The sequence below is a fragment of the Sardina pilchardus genome, chromosome 15 (genome assembly GCF_963854185.1).
Source record: "Sardina pilchardus chromosome 15, fSarPil1.1, whole genome shotgun sequence".
Classification (NCBI taxonomy): Eukaryota; Metazoa; Chordata; class Actinopteri; order Clupeiformes; family Clupeidae; genus Sardina; species Sardina pilchardus.
This window is the reverse complement of record NC_085008.1, coordinates 7,443,689-7,462,745: the sequence shown is the minus strand read 5'-3', so window position 1 is coordinate 7,462,745 and position 19,057 is coordinate 7,443,689. Positions and strand designations below refer to the sequence as shown.

The 19,057-nt window shown below is 45.3% G+C and overlaps 1 protein-coding gene across 1 annotated transcript; it reads left to right on the top strand.

Annotated features, from left to right (window-relative positions):
* Positions 1-5,499: 5,499 nt before the first annotated feature.
* Positions 5,500-18,744, top strand: firrm (fignl1 interacting regulator of recombination and mitosis). Its single transcript, XM_062556908.1, has 24 exons — positions 5,500-6,085; positions 6,199-6,238; positions 6,336-6,424; positions 6,563-6,667; positions 6,975-7,115; positions 7,902-8,052; positions 9,055-9,139; positions 9,334-9,472; positions 9,959-10,042; positions 10,289-10,353; positions 10,588-10,736; positions 11,403-11,532; positions 11,965-12,151; positions 12,364-12,446; positions 12,910-12,961; positions 13,397-13,486; positions 13,766-13,951; positions 15,162-15,278; positions 15,532-15,627; positions 16,044-16,157; positions 16,290-16,394; positions 16,942-17,022; positions 17,244-17,447; positions 18,131-18,744. The coding sequence occupies exons 1-24, from the start codon at positions 5,996-5,998 to the stop codon at positions 18,356-18,358; spliced, it is 2,811 nt and encodes a 936-aa protein (XP_062412892.1). The 5' UTR covers positions 5,500-5,995; the 3' UTR covers positions 18,359-18,744.
* The last annotated feature ends 313 nt before the right edge of the window (positions 18,745-19,057 follow it).

Below are 19,057 nucleotides of genomic sequence, written 5' to 3'. Positions count from 1 at the left end.
ATAAAAAAGACAAATATTAGAGACATAATAATAATAATAATAATAATAATAATAATAATACATTTTATTTATATTGCGCTTTACATCAAATAAATGATCTCAAAGTGCTACAATGCATACACACACACACACACAAAGGATAAAAGTAACACCATAGATAGAGGAAGTTAAAAGTAGCATAAAATTAAGCTAAAACAAGCATAGAAAACCAGATAAAAGTATTTAGTCAAAAGCTTTTCTATAAAGATGTGTTTTTAGGCCTTTCTTAAAAGCAGCCACAGTCTGTGGTGCCCTTAGTTGGTCAGGGAAAGCATTCCACAGACTGGGCAGCAGAGCTGAAAGCACGGTCGCCCATAGTCCTGAGTTTGGTTCTGTTTTGCTGGATGAGATGTGATCGTCCGGACCGGAGATGATGTGAGGAGGGGGGGGATGAGTTCTTTGAGGTAAGGGGGGGCAGAGCCATGGAGACACTGGTGGGACAGAAGGGAAACCTTGTATTCAATCCTGAACTGAACTGGAAGCCAATGAAGGGATTTGAGGATGGGTGTGATGTGCTGGAATTTCGGCACCCTCATCAGGATCCTGGCAGTGCAGTTTTGGATGTACTGCAGCTGCTGGATGTTCTTGCTGGGGATCCCGATGAGGAGTGCGTTGCAGTAGTCGAGCCTGGAGGAGATGAAGGCGTGGACAAGTTTCTCAGCATCGGGGAGAGTGAGTGAAGGGTGGAGTTTCGCAATGTTTCTGAGGTGAAAAAAGGAGGTTTTGCACAGATGCTTGATGTGGGCCTCAAAAGTCAGGTGAGGGTCCATTTTGACCCCCATATTTGTGACTGAGGGTGAGAGGTGGATGTTGTGACTGGGGAGGGTGATAGTGGATGACCGGATCTGGTGTGGAGTGCCAACAAGAATGGCTTCCGTTTTTGAGCTGTTTAGTTGCAGGAAATTCACCTTCATCCACGTCTTTATCTCCTCCAGGCAGGAGGAAACTGTGGATAAAGCTGCAGAGGGTGTTGGGTTTGTTTTTATGTAGAGTTGGGTGTCATCAGCATAGCAATGGAAAGACATTCCCAGGGGGAGCATGTACAGAGTGAAGAGGGTGGGGCCTAGGACTGAACCTTGAGGGACCCCACTGACTGTGTGTGTAACTGAATTTGCACCCGCCAGGGATACATATTCAGTTCTGTCAGGAAGATATGATGTGAACCAAGCCAGGTTGGAGCCAGAAAGTCCGATGGAAGAGTGGAGGCGGCGAAGAAGGATGTGGTGGTCGACGGTGTCGAATGCTGCGGTGAGGTCAAGAAGGATGAGAACAGATGGAGAGCCAGCATCAGCTGCCAGCAGCAGGTCATTGGTGACCCTGACCAGAGCAGTTTCCGTACTGTGGCCAGAGCGGAACCCAGACTGAAACTTCTCATAAAAACTGTTTGTAGTGAGGTGGTTGTGAAGTTGGGCAGAGACCACCTTTTCCAACACTTTCGATATGGGAGATTGGAGATGGGGCGGTAGTTGGCAGGTGGTTCTGGGTCAAGAGTGGGCTTTTTGAGTAGTGGCTTGATGACAGCAGTTTTCAAGGATGGGGGGACATGGCCGGACTGCAGGGACTGGTTGATGATTTTGGTGATCAAGGGACTTTTTATGAGGACAGAGGGAAATGGGTCCAGGGCACAGGTGGAGGGCTTCATCCGTCTCAAGATGTCTTCAGTGTCATGCTGTGTGATGTTGGTGAAACAGCAGAGGAGCTGAGAGGACTGAAGGCCTGCCGAACCGACTGGAGATGCAGGGGGGCCAGAGGGAGGGGGGGACATGGGGGTGGGAGGGCCGGAGAGAGTGGAGCGGATGTTGTCTACCTTAGTTTTGAAAAAGGAGATGAAGCTGTTACACCGCTCCTGCGTGTTAGCTGAGTGTATATCTGTAACATTGTGGACATATTGATGTATATCTGTGACTTATATTTTTCTACAAAACTCTTTGCTCATGTTAGGCTTTTCATCAAAATTGTGTACATACTGTATATTATGTCTTCTTTACTAAACACATCACAATGGTACTCATTTTAGACCAAATCTGGGTTTGGTACATGAAGAAAGGACAAATTACAAGAATTATTAAAATTATTGTCAGTAGACCAATTTATTGGTATTAAACGATATATACAGTTTTCTTGCTGTGTGTGTGTGTGTGTGTGTGCGAGTGCGTCCATGTGTATGTGTGTGTGCGTGCATGCATGCAGTGAATGCTTGAACAGACTCATATTTTGGGTGTAATGATGTTCCTTTCTATTTGACAAGTGATAATATTCCTTATTGTAAGAAGTTCATATGTCACATGAGATAAACATCTCTAGGATGTCAGTGTTTAATTTTGTCACCAGACTCAGTATCAACTTCGTTGTTTGTGTGTGTGTGTGTGTGTGTGTGTGTGTGTGTGTGTGTGTGTGTGTGTGTGTGTGTGTGTGTGTGTGTGTGTGTGTGACTGTGTGTGTGTGTGTGTGTGTGTGTGTGTGTGTGTGTGTGTGTGTGTGTGTGTGTGTGTGTGTGTGTAAATGAGCCACACACAGTAGGTTCTTTTCATCCTCCTTTTGCACACAGATTAGCAGGTAAAAGGTAAAATAAAAAAACATGGGACTGGGTGCTCCTTTATAAAAAACAATCCATGATTCTCATGTAGCAATCTGTCAGACTCAGACTGCAACCTCTTCAGATAATGTAAGAGGTTGCTGCAGACTCTCCAGAGAGTCTGGCCTAGCTCCATTGGCAAACGTTTATCTCCTGGTTTGTGGACGCTAGTCTGAAGTTTGAATTCATTGGAGTTCAATCGCGAACGTTTGGTAATTACGCGACAACCACTGGGTACACAATGATAACGATAGGCTTGAAAGTTAAATGTAATCGCTCTTGGGAACGCCCTCTGTTCGCTGATGGGACAGAGATGCACTTGCCAGAGTTAACAAAGCTGAATCAAGCTATACCAGGTGGAGTATGATGAGAGAGATGTAAATGAGCGGAAGTACGTAGTCAGGTGGGGGCCGGGCTATTATAAATGCTCCCTATGCCCAAATACATTTGAAATAAAATGGTGATGTTTGAACTTTGAAATAATTTCCCCACCCACATTATTTCACTAAGCACATTTGAATGGTTAGTACAAGTGGTGGTTATTTTGCACTGACATCCATGCAGTGCCTGCTGAATTTGAGGAGAAAGTGACTTGGTCAGGAAAAGTGAAAAAGAAATACAAACTTTATTTCCCCCCTGTAACTGATCATATATGTGCTGGACATGTGGGACAATAGAATTGTTCAGCACATTGTGCTCCTTTGTGGTTGTGGCTGGTGTATGCAGGGGAAACTGGCTTTGAACCAGCCAAAGTCACACTTGAGGAGGCCAACGCTGACACTGCAGGTCAGTCCCTGTGAGACCTTTTATTTCCCACGACCGTACGTCTATTCTTGTGAATTATGTAAGGCTGCATTTGGACACCCTGTATAAAACACTTTTTGATGCACTGTACTGAACTACAATTCCTGCACAAGACATCCTTGAGCGTTGATTTAGGTGGATTAAGACCCAGTAGGTTAACCACTAACCATTATGCAATTTATCAAAGCACTGTAATCACATAACCTACAGTATAACCACTCCATACTAAGGGTCCTTAAAATAGCAAACTAGTTATTAACCCTTTGTTAACAGTTGTTAACTGTTACTAAAATATCTATTTGCCACAAGTTAACAAGTTTTCATCATTGATTAATTAATTAGTCATCTATTTTTGTCTGAACCTGAGCATCACCAGTGTAGTTTTCACATAAATTTACATCTTTCAGCTTTGCCTGTTTAGTTTTATCGAGGACCTTTGTGAATCTTGTAATCATAACAAGATTGTTGATGTAATCATAATCGTAATAAAACCCTCCTTCCTTGCTGTCCCTTATACGTCATGCTGTAGTTGCAATGCCTCCCACGTCCTCCCCTGCTCCTCCATTTCACTACTAGCTCTAAGCTCCAAATGACCCCTTATCCATAGGGGGTGTCAGCGGACATCACTCACAAGTGATGTCCGCTATTGGCATCCCAGGACCATGGCCAGCTACCAAGCCAAACTTGCCATTCTCTGTACTCACTTCAAGCAATCCAACGGGCGAACTAGTGAATAGTTAATGGTTCACCTACTGGGTCTTAATCCACCTAAAACTCTTCATGCTCATGGATGTCTTGTGCATCATTCTCTGTAGAAACATCAATATGTTGTGTAGATGAACGAAGCATATTTCTGAAGTGTCCTTACTGTAAAAGGTTTCTCTTTGTCAATGTTGCATGTACTTAAAATCATACAAAATCATACAATATACACAGGGTTAATGAAAGTCCATATAGTTTATTTCATATGCACTGAATAAAGTTCCCATCACCTACCTTTAACACAATGGAAGTTAAGCTTTCTTTAAATCAATATGTGTTGGCCTTGATGGAAGTACTGTACAACCCACTGTAATTTTTAATATTTTGTGTTAACCTCCATGCAAGCACAATACGTTTTGCACAATAACCCAGTGTATTATGCTGTGCAATCAATTATATTGTATTGTAGTATAGTGCATAAAAATGTGTTTTGAACAGGAGGTCCTTACATAATTCACAAAAATAGATGTTCATTCGTGGGAAATAGCCTACCTGTCTTACAGGAACTGACCTGCAGTGTCAGCCTTGGCCTCCTCAAGTGTGGCTGTACTGGTTCAAAGCCAGTTTCCTCTACTCCCTGCAACCACATAGGAGCAGGTCCCACAAGTTTGTATTTATTTCTCACTATTCCTCAAGATTCTTTATTTCATATTATTCCTCACCAAGTCACTTTCTCCTCAAATTTCAATTGCATTGGGACGCAGGGAGCATTTAAAACACATAATTCACTGGCCTACCTGGAAAGTCTGCAGGAACCTTTTACACAATTATTTCACGAGGCTACATTCTGGAGTTTGACAGATTACTGTGCATCAGAGTCACAGATTAATTTTAAAAGTGATTTTAATATCAGTTTTTACCAGCTACGATGAGTGCAAACCTGTCAGAGGACAGAGAGAACCTATATGTGGCTAATTTCTTAACCGCACATGTTGTATGTAGGCCTATGTGCGTAGCCTACGTGCCTGTGTGTGCATGGATATGCGTGCGTACATGCAATTGTGTGTGTGTGTGTGTGTGTGTGTGTGTGTGTGTGTGTGTGTGTGTTTAGGCGTGTGTTTCGTGCAGCCCAGTCTATTAGTGGCCCGTTTTTCTTGAGAACTTTCATTCTTTCACAAACTTTGGGTCTGAATTGGTTGTAAAATCCTGAGATCAGGATTTATTTATTTATTTTACTGAAACGCAGCTATCTAGCAATTCGTACTCCAAACCAAATGGTGGCGGTAAATTGCCGACAAAATGATGTGGCTGGTGACGGAAACAGAACGCGCGAAATTTAGAACAGACTGTAAACAATTTAGGATCGATTAGCTGGTTACTTCTGAACATCAAGCACCATCAGTTTTGTAAATATTTCAGCAAAACTACACTGTAATGCGAATACCAATATTTGTTATTGAACACCCGAGGGACAGTTCCACCTTTTGGAGTCTATTTTCAGCGTGAATGAAAGAAAACATCGCTTTTGAGATCAGGGTAGCAGCAGATGATGATGATGGGTGTTAAAATTAGTCTCTTCTTTGCTGTCTAACGTTAACAGCTAACGCTGCCGTGAACATCATCGGTATAAGTGTTTTTTACTGGTGAATTTATATTTAATTTGAGCAATGGTTGTTTCTAACCGATTCAGTGCGCAGGGCTAAATGTTCGTGGATTAACGTTAACGTTAGGTCAACCTAGTTCCTTTCTTTAACAGTCTCAAGAGTTAACTTAACATGTTCGTTTAAAGCCAAGAAGCAATCTCTGACAGATTGCTGTTCTTAGCTCGCTAGCAAACTCGGTAACATTCGCCTTGAGGTCGGGGAGAAAACGACCATGTCGCAGACTACCCTTCTCGAGGAGGTTGAGCAGTGGAGCCTTGACACCTGCAAAAATGAGCTGAAGACAGTGCTGCCCAAGCTCGTCATATCCTTTCACTATACTTTACGAAATACATTTGTTGTCTATCTCTGTCATCAATGTGATGTGGTTCGAAACCGAAGTTGCAGCTTTATGTATCATTCTTTAACTCCGTTTACTCAATTCATTGTCTCACTGATAGTTGGACAGATCACATACGTAAGTATAGACGTTAAATTAATTGTTAGCTGAACTAATATAATACACATTCATTCAGTCAGTTACATAGACTGTCCTGTGTAACTTGCCTTATTAGGTGTACTGAGGATAATCCTGGACATGTTTCTTCCACATTTACGTCTGTCTGAACTGGAGGAGGAGTGCTTTTCTAAAGTTCTACCAAAGGTCCTTGCTTTAACACTGTATCAAATTTGATAATGTCAATGTACACTTCCTTACAAAAATAATATCTTCAATTCATCCTAAAGGTGTGCAAGTGTTATATGTAACTTTGCATCAGAAAATATGGTATTGTGTGTGTAGGTGGTGGGAGTATTTGGTAATTTGATGGATGAAATCTCCAGTCAAGTCAGTGGGCTGTCCAGTCAGAACACCGAGCTGACCGCCTCACTGAGGAACATTCTTCAGGTAAGACCTCTTATCTCTGGCTGGCCTGTCTCAGAGAGTGCACTGTATGGACAGTATGGACTGTATGGACTGTATGGACCCTCTGTGTCAAGCCAAACATGTATTTGGCTAAAAATGTGTTACAATGGTGTAACTATTTAATGCTTTGGTTGAAGACCACATGGCTGAAATGTTGGCATGTTTAGTTTTGACTTGGCCAAAAATAAACTGGTGAAATAGAGATGTGTCCAGTTCTATGAAGATTTGTGTGTGCTACCTGATAATTTGGAAGCTCAACTAATTACTTTGTGTGTGTTGGGGTTTACAGGTGATGGTACAGACACTTGAAGCAGTGGCTATGTGTGTGAGGCATGTGTGTGCCCTGGAAGGTGTCTCCCGTCTGTCTGAAGTGCGTTCTCTCCCCTCCTGTGTCCTCTACCTCCTCAGAAACACTTTCCAGCACTGCAAGGTACCCGAGGCATAACTTCTGTTCATGTCTGCATGTTCATGTCTGATTTTGATTTGGATATTACAACCAAATCCATCTGTATTTATATCATTGGGTGTTTTTCGACCAACAGAGAACAGGTTCTTGAAGCTTGATATTATCTAGTGAGCCAGTCACATTTCCACGTGTTTCGAACAGAACCAAAGATGTGTCATCGACTGAGGGTGTTGAATGCATTACTGAACGGTAGACTACTCTGGTTCACAGGGGAAAAACAACCATTCTTTGTTGCCAGCTTCAAACCAACTGTTTAGGCCCTGAACCGATTTATTTGTAGTTGAAATGCTCTTCGACATTTTGAGCATGAACGAGAGTGGAGCCTGTTCTCTGTTAGTGGTCGTGGTATATTTTTTGGTTTAGCAATAGAAGTTGCGATGCTACACTATTACCTTATTCATTATGTTGGAATGCTTCACGCCGTGCCTAACACCACCCCTTAGCTATTCTAAAATCAACTGGTTGCGTCCCACTTCTTGCTTATGGTTAACACACATACTGTAATTGGCAGGATTTCATAGACACAGCAACAACAACTGTAATGATATATTCATTGATAAATCATTCCTCTGCCAAGAAATATATCCTCTATCAGAATGGTTGTCAAGCAATGCCAAGACGCAGAACTCTAACTTTTGTATCAACTTGTGGCGGCGCAATAATAAATGGCATTGAACGTGATTCAGCCAATCGTATGCAATGACCTGATACAGTATGTCCATTTTAGAATGTGGTTCATGCCTGTTGCAGGAGAGTGAGGTCATGTACAGTGGACGTCTGTCTTTGGTCGGGGATCTGCTGCAGGCACTTTTCAAGGAGGCCTACAATCTGCAGAAAGGCCTAATAGAGCTACTGGACCACATCAGCCTACGTGATGAAGACGTCTCCGACATTGTTACAGGTATAAAAGAAATCCACTTTGTGCTACTGACGGAGTAGGAAAATGTTGCACTCTGCAGTCTGCACTGTTCTCCCCCTTGCAAACTTTTTTTTTTCTTTTTTTCAATTATGTGTGATTGTGACATGCCAGCAAAAAGAACATGGGCTACACTGAAGGGATGTAATGTTAATTTAAGGAAACTTTTTCAGGAAGTTGGCAGTGTTTGGTTGTAAAAGAGGTGATATTCACACCTGTGGCAAGAGCCACAAAGTCACGGTGCTATTTTGGGTGGTTTTATCTGATGCACAGATTCGGTATAGCATTACACTGCCGTAGTGGAGTAGAGCTGAAATTGCAATTACAACCATCAATGCATGTTTGGAGATAGCGTTTTTTGTGAAGACAAGTACTAGAAATGTGTCAGTAGGTGGAGGCTGCACAAAGAAAGGTCTTCATATAAAGCGCCGATATCTGTGGCATATTTTCGGGTCTGACCTGATCCCACTAAATCTGAAGGGAAGGCGCCAGCCTGCTCCTAAGACAATGGGTGCCTCTCATTCGTGTTTTATACATCCTCCCTTCCTTCCTCGGTCCTCGTTCTCACTGATCTAGATAAAGAATGATGGGGCGGCAACAATGGGATAGTCTATCCGGTGCTAGTTATAGATCAGTCTGAGTCTGGAGGACCGAGGATCGAGGAGGAATGTTGAGAGAGGCCCAATGACCGCTCCTTCCCAGTCCCAACAGAAATAGCGTGTATCCCAAAACACCACAGGTGCCAGATAATCAGAAATCATCATCTCCGTTACCATCGACTTGTACATTTCCATGAATAACCCTCTCACAAACAAGGCAATTTGTTCAGTCAAGACTATAAGAGTAAATGAGCAAATATAGATTATCACACATATATACGTGGTTCCGAACACACACACACACTTCTTAGGGTTAAAATGTATTCCTACACCCATACAATAAGGCCATTTTCAGATCTGAGGAGAGCTTTTTGGTTTATCTCCTCAGTGATTCACAGTCTTCTGGACATTTGCTCCATCATTTCCAGCCTGGACATGGCCCTGCATGCCAACACCTGGAAATTCATCATCAAGTAAGTGGTCCATCTGGCACTTTCATCAGGCACTCACAACACACTGTTTGGGCTTATCACTTTGAAAACAGTGGCCTCTATGACTAATACAGACCAGACCGTTGTTATTTTTAAAAATGAAAGTACCTGTAGTTGGTTGGTTGGGCTGGGCTGATCATTGTATCCTAATGGCGATTCTTTATCACTGATTCCAGACAAAGTGTGAAATACCAGTCTCTGGTGGAGGAGCACTTGCGCCATGTTGACATCACGTCCTGTTTGTGTGCGGACCTCCAAGGCTCTCTAAACGGCTGCTTGGAATTAGCAGAACAAATCAAACATGAAGGATTAAAGGTATTGGACACATGAATACATGCACATAAGCCAAAGACAAAATACTAAACATGTACAGTACAGTGTTGACCAGTATAAAGCACTTGCAAGTAAGTGCACACATTGAACATATGGTCAGCCTCAAGGTATATTGGTGGAGGTTGGGTTTTGAAATATTGCAGACATGAATTTTCAAAGGAAATTGAGAAAGGATTCTTGTGTGTCCATCTGATGACTAATGATGAGCCGTCAGTGTTCCTTGTAAGCATGACGTAGCATATGGGTTTGTGCTCATGGGTAATTTCAAATGAAGTTTGGATCAATGCTTATCAGTTATGTTTGTCACCCAGTCTGAACCCATTTGGAATTGGGAACATGTCCAAACCATACTGGATGCAATAAATTCCCCCCACAGAAATCCCCTTTCAGTGATAAGCAGTCTGATTGTGTGTGATATGTTTCCTGTGGTCCAGTAAATCATGATCTAAACTAACATTCTCTGAATAGGCACACAGCCCAGAAGTCAAGCTGTTTCAGAAAAGTATGAAGATGTGCCGCTTCTTTGCCAACACTCTGGTCCACTATGTCAAGGTAACCAGTCATTGGCTTCCAGAGAACTGTGAAAATCAGGCCAGCTATCACATCCTGTTGTGGTGGCTCTCATGGTAACGTGTGTGTGTGTGTGTGTGTGTGTGTGTGTGTGTGTGTGTGTGTGTGTGTGTGTGTGTGTCTGTGTGTGTGTCTGTGTGTGTGTCTGTGTGTGTGTCTGTGTGTGTGTCTGTGTGTGTGTCTGTGTGTGTGTGTGTGTGTGTGTGCGTGTGTGCGCACCCAAAACAGGAATTCAAAGACTTTATGGCTGCATCCTGCCCACGGCTTCACCTGCTCTTCCTCCAGATCCACAGGTACAGTACCTGCCACGGTGATATCACACAGGTCCCCATTCAGCCATCTAGCTGGTCTTAATCACAACCACAAGCATCTCTCTTTGAAGGTCAAAAATCAAAGGTCACTTAGACTGCATATATTTCCCATCCTTAACACAATATTTTAAGAATGGCCATATGATCCATGAAAATCCCCAAATGCCCCTCTATCTGTCTATCCACTATCAACTGTGTCTGTTTCCTTCCATCCAGTAAATTCCCACCCTGTCTTGGAGCTCCCTCGCTTCCTCCTGCAGTAAGTGAAGAGTTGAGTGGCGCAGTGATTGTTGCCATGGATGCGCTCCTGACCCAGCTCCTCGCCTTCCGCCCGTTTGCTGAGAGCGTATTGGCTGAGCACCAGAGTGAGTATACCAGTACATTACTTGCACTGCACTACATTTGGTTGGTGCTCCTTGAACATCAAGCCTACTGTTTGCGGCTACTGAGTTTGGACTGTCGGTATTCAGAGAAGCCGATTGTAATGTTTTATGTGGAATTCTCAAATGCAGCAAATTTCGCTACATGATCCTCTAGCTGCCTCCATTGCGTGTGCACCCAAAACGTCCAATGCTCATTCACACATTCTTGGGGATCAATAAAGTATCTATCTACAGTATCTATCTATCTATCTATCTATCTATCTATCTATCTATCTATCACAACTGACTTTGTAAATGGGTAACAAACAAAGTAGATAGATGGATAGATACTTTATTGATCCCCAAGGGGAAATTCAAGTGGCTCAGACTGAGGAAATGCACCATTTTAGCCGGTCAGCAATGTTTCTTCAGGAGCACTGAAGAAAGGGTGTTGGTTGGCTGCTGAGTACTTAAAATATGAACAAAAAAAACATTTCCTTGAGATTGAGGACTACACCTTTAATACCTGAACACATGAAATGTCAACTGTACAAAGACACGAAAGGAGAGGTTGATGTCAGGACCCTACATGGCATAACATGGCAACAGATAGAGGTCAGACACTATTGTGATGATTTAATGTATGTGTGTGTGTGTGTGTGTGTGCAGGCTGCAGTGGGGACAGCGCTCTGGCCCACTGCCTGCTGCTGGTCAGTGTGGTGGTGCAGCTCTCCTCCCAGCCAGATGGAACACTGCAGCTGTGGTGCGAGGGCAGTCGCTTCCCAGAGGACACACTCAGGTGGGACAACTGTTCATGTAAAGAGCGCACTGGTAATGGAAGGAGGTGTCATACTTTTGAAATGCCATTAAGTGTTTGGTGTAATGTTGTGGATTGTGGGTAGGGACTGGCTGTTTATTTTCTATGTTTTTTATGTTGCTCATAGTCTGTCTCTCTCTCTCTCTCTCTCTCTCTCGTTCTCTCTCTCTCGTTGTTTTTCTTCTCTTCTCCTCATCTTCCGCCCGTCCCTCATATCCTCTCCTGTCTTCTCTCTCTCTCTCTACCCTGTTCTTTCTCTTCTCTTCTCCTTCTAATCTTCTGTCCCTCCCTCATATCCTCTCCTGTCTTCTCTCTCTCTCTCTCTCTCTCTCTCTCTCTACCCTGTTCTTTCTCTTCTCCTCTCCTCCTCATCTTCCATCCCTCCCTCATGTCCTCTCGTGTCTTCCCTCCCAGGCTGAGTGTGTTTGACGCGGTGTTCCAGAGTTTCGGCCGGTGCACGCTGGAGCGGGCGTGGCCTGTGCGGTTGCCCGGGGTGATGCTGCGTGGCCAGGCCCAGGGCGCCGTGAGCCTGCACCAGCACGTGTGCGTGCAGCTCTGTGCCTGTGTGGCTGCTCTGCCAGCCCCACAGCTCCCCCCGCTGGTAAGGGAACAACACTGTGCATACGCGTAAGGTTGTCCCCCTTACTAGAACATTCTCCTTAGACTGGACTAAGAAATTGATTAACATTGATATACTATTAAACTTCATGAAGACCTCAGGAGCCAAGCTTCTCTTGCTTTCCCTTCATTTAACCTTTTTCTCCCCCTCTCTCCATGTCTCCCTCTTTCCCTCCCTCCTTCCCTCGCTCTCAGGAGCGCTCGCTGTTGCGGGCTCTGCTGCAGCCTGATGCACAGACAGCTTTGCTGGCTGCAGATGTCTGGTGTTTCTTGGCACGGTGAGTTCCCACCCATTTATTTTCACTTTCAAGGATGCAGCAGTAGCACACAGCTTTTGTTTGTTTGCTTTCAGCAGTTTAGCCTTGGTTTATGAATAGCCCATGTGTACTTAACTAGTGGTAGAGTACTGTGACTCTTAATGAGGTGAAGTAGGGTGTGACATTAGTGTGGCCTTAGAATGAAAGCTAAAAAGCCTCAGATAGTCATACAGTGGCGTTAGCACTGGCACTCTGCTGTTGCTACAGACTGGATCCCAAGTCACATTGGGGTCCATTACGATAGCTCCTTCACAGGTCACCTCAGACCTTATCAGTGTAGCCAGTATGAAGGGTACGGCTACTGGAGTTATCATGGCCGACACAGAAAGATGCGGTTTGCGATTCTGTCAAAATGTTAGTATTTGAGATTGGACTGTGTATCACTGTTTGATCATTTATCATTTATCATCCCCACCCCAAATAGATACGGAACGGCAGAGTTGTGCCTGCAGCACGTGGTTCTTGTGGCCGACCTGGTGAGAGCCGCCCGTCTTCTCCAGCCTTTCTGTTCTCCTCACCTCCCTCTCTCAGGGCAGGGTTGGCCCAGGGCCTCTCACTGACCTTGGATCTGGCGGCGAGGGACAGCGTTTGTGTGTATGTGTGTGTGTGTGTGTGTGTGTGTGTGTGTGTGTGTGTGTGTTTGAGAGGCTTGTGAAATGACACTAGTGGCACAGAGATGTGTTTAGGGTGTTTTTCTGTGAGCCCCCACAGACTTTATCAGTACCCCAATGATTTGAAGCATGTAGACAGTGGGTCACTATAAACTTAGAATGAGGGGAATGCCCATGCAAGAGACTTTCTCCCTTTCTCAGTCAGTCAGTCAGTCACTCGCTCGACTGAAATGATTGTTTTCTCTGTGTGATGTTCCCTCAGTTCATGTGTGTGTGACTGTCCGCCATGTTTACCTGCAGGCCAAGTCATGTCCTGAGGAGGCTCCCCAGCGGAGCCACCTGTCCCTGCTGCTGAGGCGCATGCTGTTCCTCATGACCCCTGCACACCAGGTCAGTCCCGTGGAGCTCGTGCACGCTCACGCACACTGCAGCGCGCAGGGCCAGAGAAAGCCTCCGTGTTACAGGAACGTGTGCAGTAATCTCAGCTCACACTGGTTTTGTTTGTGTGCTTTTTTTGTGTGTGTGGTGTATAGTGCATTTTTTTCTGTGATTTGTGTTTGATTTGTAGATATGTTCTATTTTGACTCATTTTGGATATATTTTTTGTTTGTTTGTTGTATCTTATGGATATGAAATTGTGAGTGTGTCTGTGTGTGTGTGTGTTAACAGATGGAGCTGCTGGAGCGGTTCCCCGTGTCTCAGGAGGAGAACGTGCGCGTGTGGGGTCACCTGCTCCTGCGTTCGCTGGCCCCAGATGTGCGTGCGCGCCTGGAGCAGGGCCTCGCCGCCACAGCCGCCTCCGTGGTGGCCGACTGGCAGAAGGACGGCTGCAGACTGGGCAGAGTGGACAGAGTGGTGAGCGCGGGGAATGTCAAGTGAAACTAAAGTGACGCGTATTTAGCACATCTATGCAAAACGATACAAACTTGCTGTGGCGGGTTCGGGGGTCGACCTCAGGCCAACCTACGGTCACTGCCGCTGCTTTACTACACCAGTAACAATGTAAGTGTCTATGGCAGGCAGATAGGCCAAACGGACTTAAAAATCAGACAGGTCGGGAAATTCTCTAGTAAGTAAGCAAGTCATTTTCATTTGTATAGCATATTTCATTCCAAAGTGCTTCACAGTTAAAAAGACAAAGTTTAAAAGATGCTTCAAGCACCAACTGCAACTGACACCTCCAGACAACAAACCAAAGCAAAAGAGACAGACAGTAAAAAAATACCATGTGCACCTATGTTACCCAGGAGACAATCTGTAAAAGAGCCAGTGAGTGCACGCATTGAAATGTGAGAGGTATGTATCAACTCGTCTTAGTTAAGGGAATAACGTAGTTTAATATGAAAAAACGGTGAAGTGTTCCTTTAAAAGGAAGTCTGAAAAGATGGATTTAGATGAGTAGTAGATTTAAATACCAGTTAATGGCATAATTCCAAATGCTAAAGCTAAAGAAAACATGGACCCAAACAAGTGAAATGACTTAGAATAAGCAGAGCAGACACAAATGTGCCAGGATTAGGCCATAGTCAGTTCCCTCTTTGGAAAGGATCTCCTATCTGACATTGGTGCAGGAATGCATGTTAACAGAGAAAGACCAGACCTGTAATATGCACCTCATCTGTAGTGTGTGTGTGTGTGTGTGTGTGTGTGTGTGTGTGTGTGTGTGTGTGTGTGTGTGTGTGTGTGTGTGTGTGTGTGTGTGTGTGTGTGTGTGTGTGTGTGTGTGTGTGTGTGTGTGTGTGTGTGCGCGCGCGCGCGTGTGTGTGTGCATTTGTGTGTGTGTGTGGGGCTACAGCCATGAACCCCATGTCCCACACAAGTGGCCACTTCAGAGTGGCCATCATCACAACAATGGCACTCCAGAGAGCCAGCGACAGTAGGCCAGTCGAGGACAGAGTCGTTTCTGAGTCCTTATTGTCGGTGTGACACCCACGCATCCAAACGCCTCATGGAGCAACCGCTGCCAGCATTGTTTGGGGAAGGCCAGAGAGACATCTGGCCCGTTATCTGGTTCTCAAGTCCATCTGCTTGTCCTTTACGCTACTTCCACATTCCCTGTGTGCAGAACGGGGTGCTGTGGGGCCTGAAGGTGGTGGTGAGGGTGGAGGTCCCAGAGGCAGAGTGTGTGTCGGCCGTTCTCACCATCCTCACGCAGCTGTGGTCCCGCATGTGTGCCAGCCAGGTCAGACACACACATGTCTCTCTCGGTTTTGGACACACACACACACACACACACACACACACACACAAAAAGCTCACTCTCTCTAAAACATACAGTACATACATGGAAATCTCAAAAATGCCTCTCCCATAAATACACACACACACTGGACTCAATCACTCACATATAAACATACACACACACACACACACACACACACACACACACACCGATGTTTGTGTTATTCCTGATGTGTGATTGACACATGCCACAGGTTCAGAAGCACGGCCCTCTTCAGCAGACTGTGTGTCTGCTCCTCTCCCTCTCGGCCTGCCTGGTCAAGAGGCTGGAGCCTCACACCATCTCTCAGGTACTGCTGCACACACACACACACACACACACACACACCACACGCACACACACACGCACACACCCCTTGTTACAAATACTGAGCTGGGAGATTCAGGTAGTAGTTGCAGGAGCCTATTGTCAGCGGTCTTTGGCGATAGTGTTGTAAATGCTCTCATAAAATACCATTTGAGCATATTTATCATATAATGTAGGTAAAGTTCTCTGTTCATGTCATATTTAATTGCATACAATTCTGAGACACTGCTGCAAAACACATGTATGGAAGAAACAAGTATCCGAATCAGACTCCACTTGCGTGCAGTGCTGTGTCTTTTAATATAGAAGAGACATTGCGACTAGAGGAGACTGTGGAGCAGTGTGCTGTGTGCTGTATGGGTTTGGAGCCTGTGCAGATGAATAAGTGTGTTTTTTCAGGCGGTTTCCTGTTTGAGCGCGCTACTTCCCCTGAAGGCCCTCGATGAGGTCACCCTGGCTGCGCTGGAGTTCCTGGCTGCCCTAGGGAGTGTTTTCATCCCCTCTGATGTACAGGTGTGTGTGTGCACGCTGCCTGATTTTACTGCAGTCAACTTCAGGCCTTTGTCAGTCTAGACCTCATTTCATGTAATGAATATGTGTGTGTGTGTGTGTGTGTGTGTGTGTGTGTGTGTTTGTGTGTGTCAGCCTGTGGTGTTGCCTCGGCTCAGTGCAGTGTTCGGCGCCCTGCTGGCCTCGGACTCCTGGCTCCTCCACCAGCATGCCCTGGAGGCCTTTGGCGTCTTTGCAGAGGTACGAAGCCCTCAGTCACTCGTCTCTTCTCCCCCACCCACCTGACCCCAAAGTCAGCCCATCACAAGCTCAGCGAAGGCCCATTGGTGTGGCCCTACTAGTGTGTCCTTCTGGTGTGGCCTGCTAGTGTGCCCTACTGTTGTGGCCTGCTAGTGTGTCCTACTGTTGTGGCCTGCTAGTGTGGCCTACTGGTGTGGCCTGCTAGTGTATCCTACTGGTGTGGCCTGGTTGTGTGACCGCCTGGTGTGGCTTGCTAGTGTATCCTACTGGTGTGGCCTATAAGTGAAATTAAATTGAAATTGAAATAAAAAATACCTGTTTATACCTGTAAACACATGCAGTGTTGTCATAGGTCCTACCACTACCATTGTCACTACAGTGAAATGCATGTGTAGATTAGCCTGACGACGTCATACTCAATGCAGAAAAAGAATGTAGGCGGGGCTAAACTTCGGTCTGGCATCCAGGCTATGTGTAGATAGAGTTTCCTCGAACAATGTGATTTGATGCATTTATCTGCATGGAGTAACTGGTTCTTTCTGCTCAGGTTACAAATCATGAAGAGGTCATCTCCCAAGGCTTGACCTCAGAGGAGACTAAAACACGAGTGGTCAACTTCCTTAGCAAGGTGACCAAACATCTGCTCAACTACTACTAACTATGTATATGTGTACATACATTAATCATTTCCCACCTACAGTACTAGTGTTCCAAGTAGTTTGTCTGAGATCAGATTGTGCTGTTGATTTGTGTATGAGTTGGCTGTGCTGTATTGGTCACGTTTGTGTTTGACATGTTGATTGCTTGTTTGTGTTTGTTGGTTGTTTACCACGTTTGTTGTTTACCCAGACGGTGGTGGGGGAGGAACAGACGGAGGCTCGTCTGGAGCGTCTGAGGGCGGACAGCGCGGTGTTGGACACACACACCAGGGCTCTGGAGAGCGGACAGACACACGCACACACACACGGGAAGGGAGAGGAGCAGCCACAAGATGAACCGAACACACATACTGCCGAGAGAGGACCGGAGTCGCAAGGAGACGCTACAGTTGAGGTTAGGCACACTCACCCATACGTTCGCTCACCCATAGAGTTTAAAAGTGTAGCCTTGCTGTTTGCTCTGTTCAGTCATTAGTTGTCCCTTGTAGAAATCCTATAGGAGGAGTTTTGTTGTGACTCTAAGGTCGGCTGCAGAGGTGTGGTGTGGGTGTGGGTGTGGGCGTGTCAGTTTTCACTTCACACTTCACTGGCTCTCATGTTAACAGGTTAGAGGTTGCACACTGCCTGTGTGATGCGCACAACACATCTTAGGCGTGGCTCGAGCTGTGCTGAAAACACCTGCATGCTAGAATTAGGGCCGGCGCCTACTTTTCATGGAACGTGCAGGCATGCTGGAGGCGTTTCCATTCAAAAGAGACGGTGAAGCCGCTGCAGCATGTTCTGGTGTGAATAGATAGAATGTGCCGTGCCGCCGCCATGCTACATTAAGTCTTCAGCTGGCCTAAACCATGTTGCTACACCAGGCTTTAAAGGTCTTTACCTAGTCTTGACAAACTGAGTCTACCAAACTAAGGTTGTGAGGGGTTTTCCTAATGATCTGTAATAGGTTCTGAGAGGCAAACAGTCAGTGATCTTTCTTCACTGATCTTCCTCTTTATGCATTTATTCGATCATGTTTTTCTCCCCCTTTTTGCTTATGGCCTACCCTTGTGCCCCCCTCCTGTTTTCTGCTCTCAGCCGTGTGCGAAGCGGCCTCGCCAGGAGTGCGTGCGCTGGGAGGAGGCAGATGTCCACCTGCAGGCGGCCGAAGGCGCTCTGAGGGCTCTGCAGGCACTAGCGGCCGCCGCCACCACCGCGGGCACTCCACACTCCTCCTCCTCACCGCCGCAGTGGGTGCTGACGCGCCTGCAGGAGCTCCAAACGCTCATCACACACATCAGCAAGCAAGCGGAAGAGGGCACCTAACACACACACACTCTGAACACTTGGGACAACAAGCAGTCAGTGAGCACAACTCACTAATACAGACATGGACCCCAAACAACATCAGTATATAAGGACCCAAATTTGAACTGTTTTTTTTTTTTAAACACACCCACTGAAGTGGAAGCTGCAGTCACCTACAGGCAGTCATGTGTCAACACACCCACGTCGATATGTGGTTTTAACAGCTTTCACACAAGTTTCCACCACAACATACAGACCTCAGTCTGGGTAAAGGCTTTAACACATGGGATTTTACTGGACAAAACATGCAGACCTCTGGTTAAGCTATCACATATCATTCTGTGGAGACCAATTCTGTTAAATGTGGAAAGGGGTTAACTTTTGATTTCTATTCAGATGTTAATAAACAATACATTTTATACTGTGATGACTGGTTTCATTCACATTTTTATCTACTGTAATGCAAAGATGATACGGAATGGGACGACTTTCTGAGGAGAGTTGTTTTGCCACCAGATGCGGTGTAGTCCCGTTGACTTCCGATATGAACCATTTCAAAAGGCTAATTTAAAAAAAAACAAAACTTTAAACTCTAAAGTAGTTGGCTGTTTTAACAAGACTGTAGTGTCTCTGTGTAGAAACCGTTACATTAGTCTGAGAGTGAGAAATGGGCTAACTGTTATGACTTGTGATGTGCCTCTTGCAAGACTTTACAAG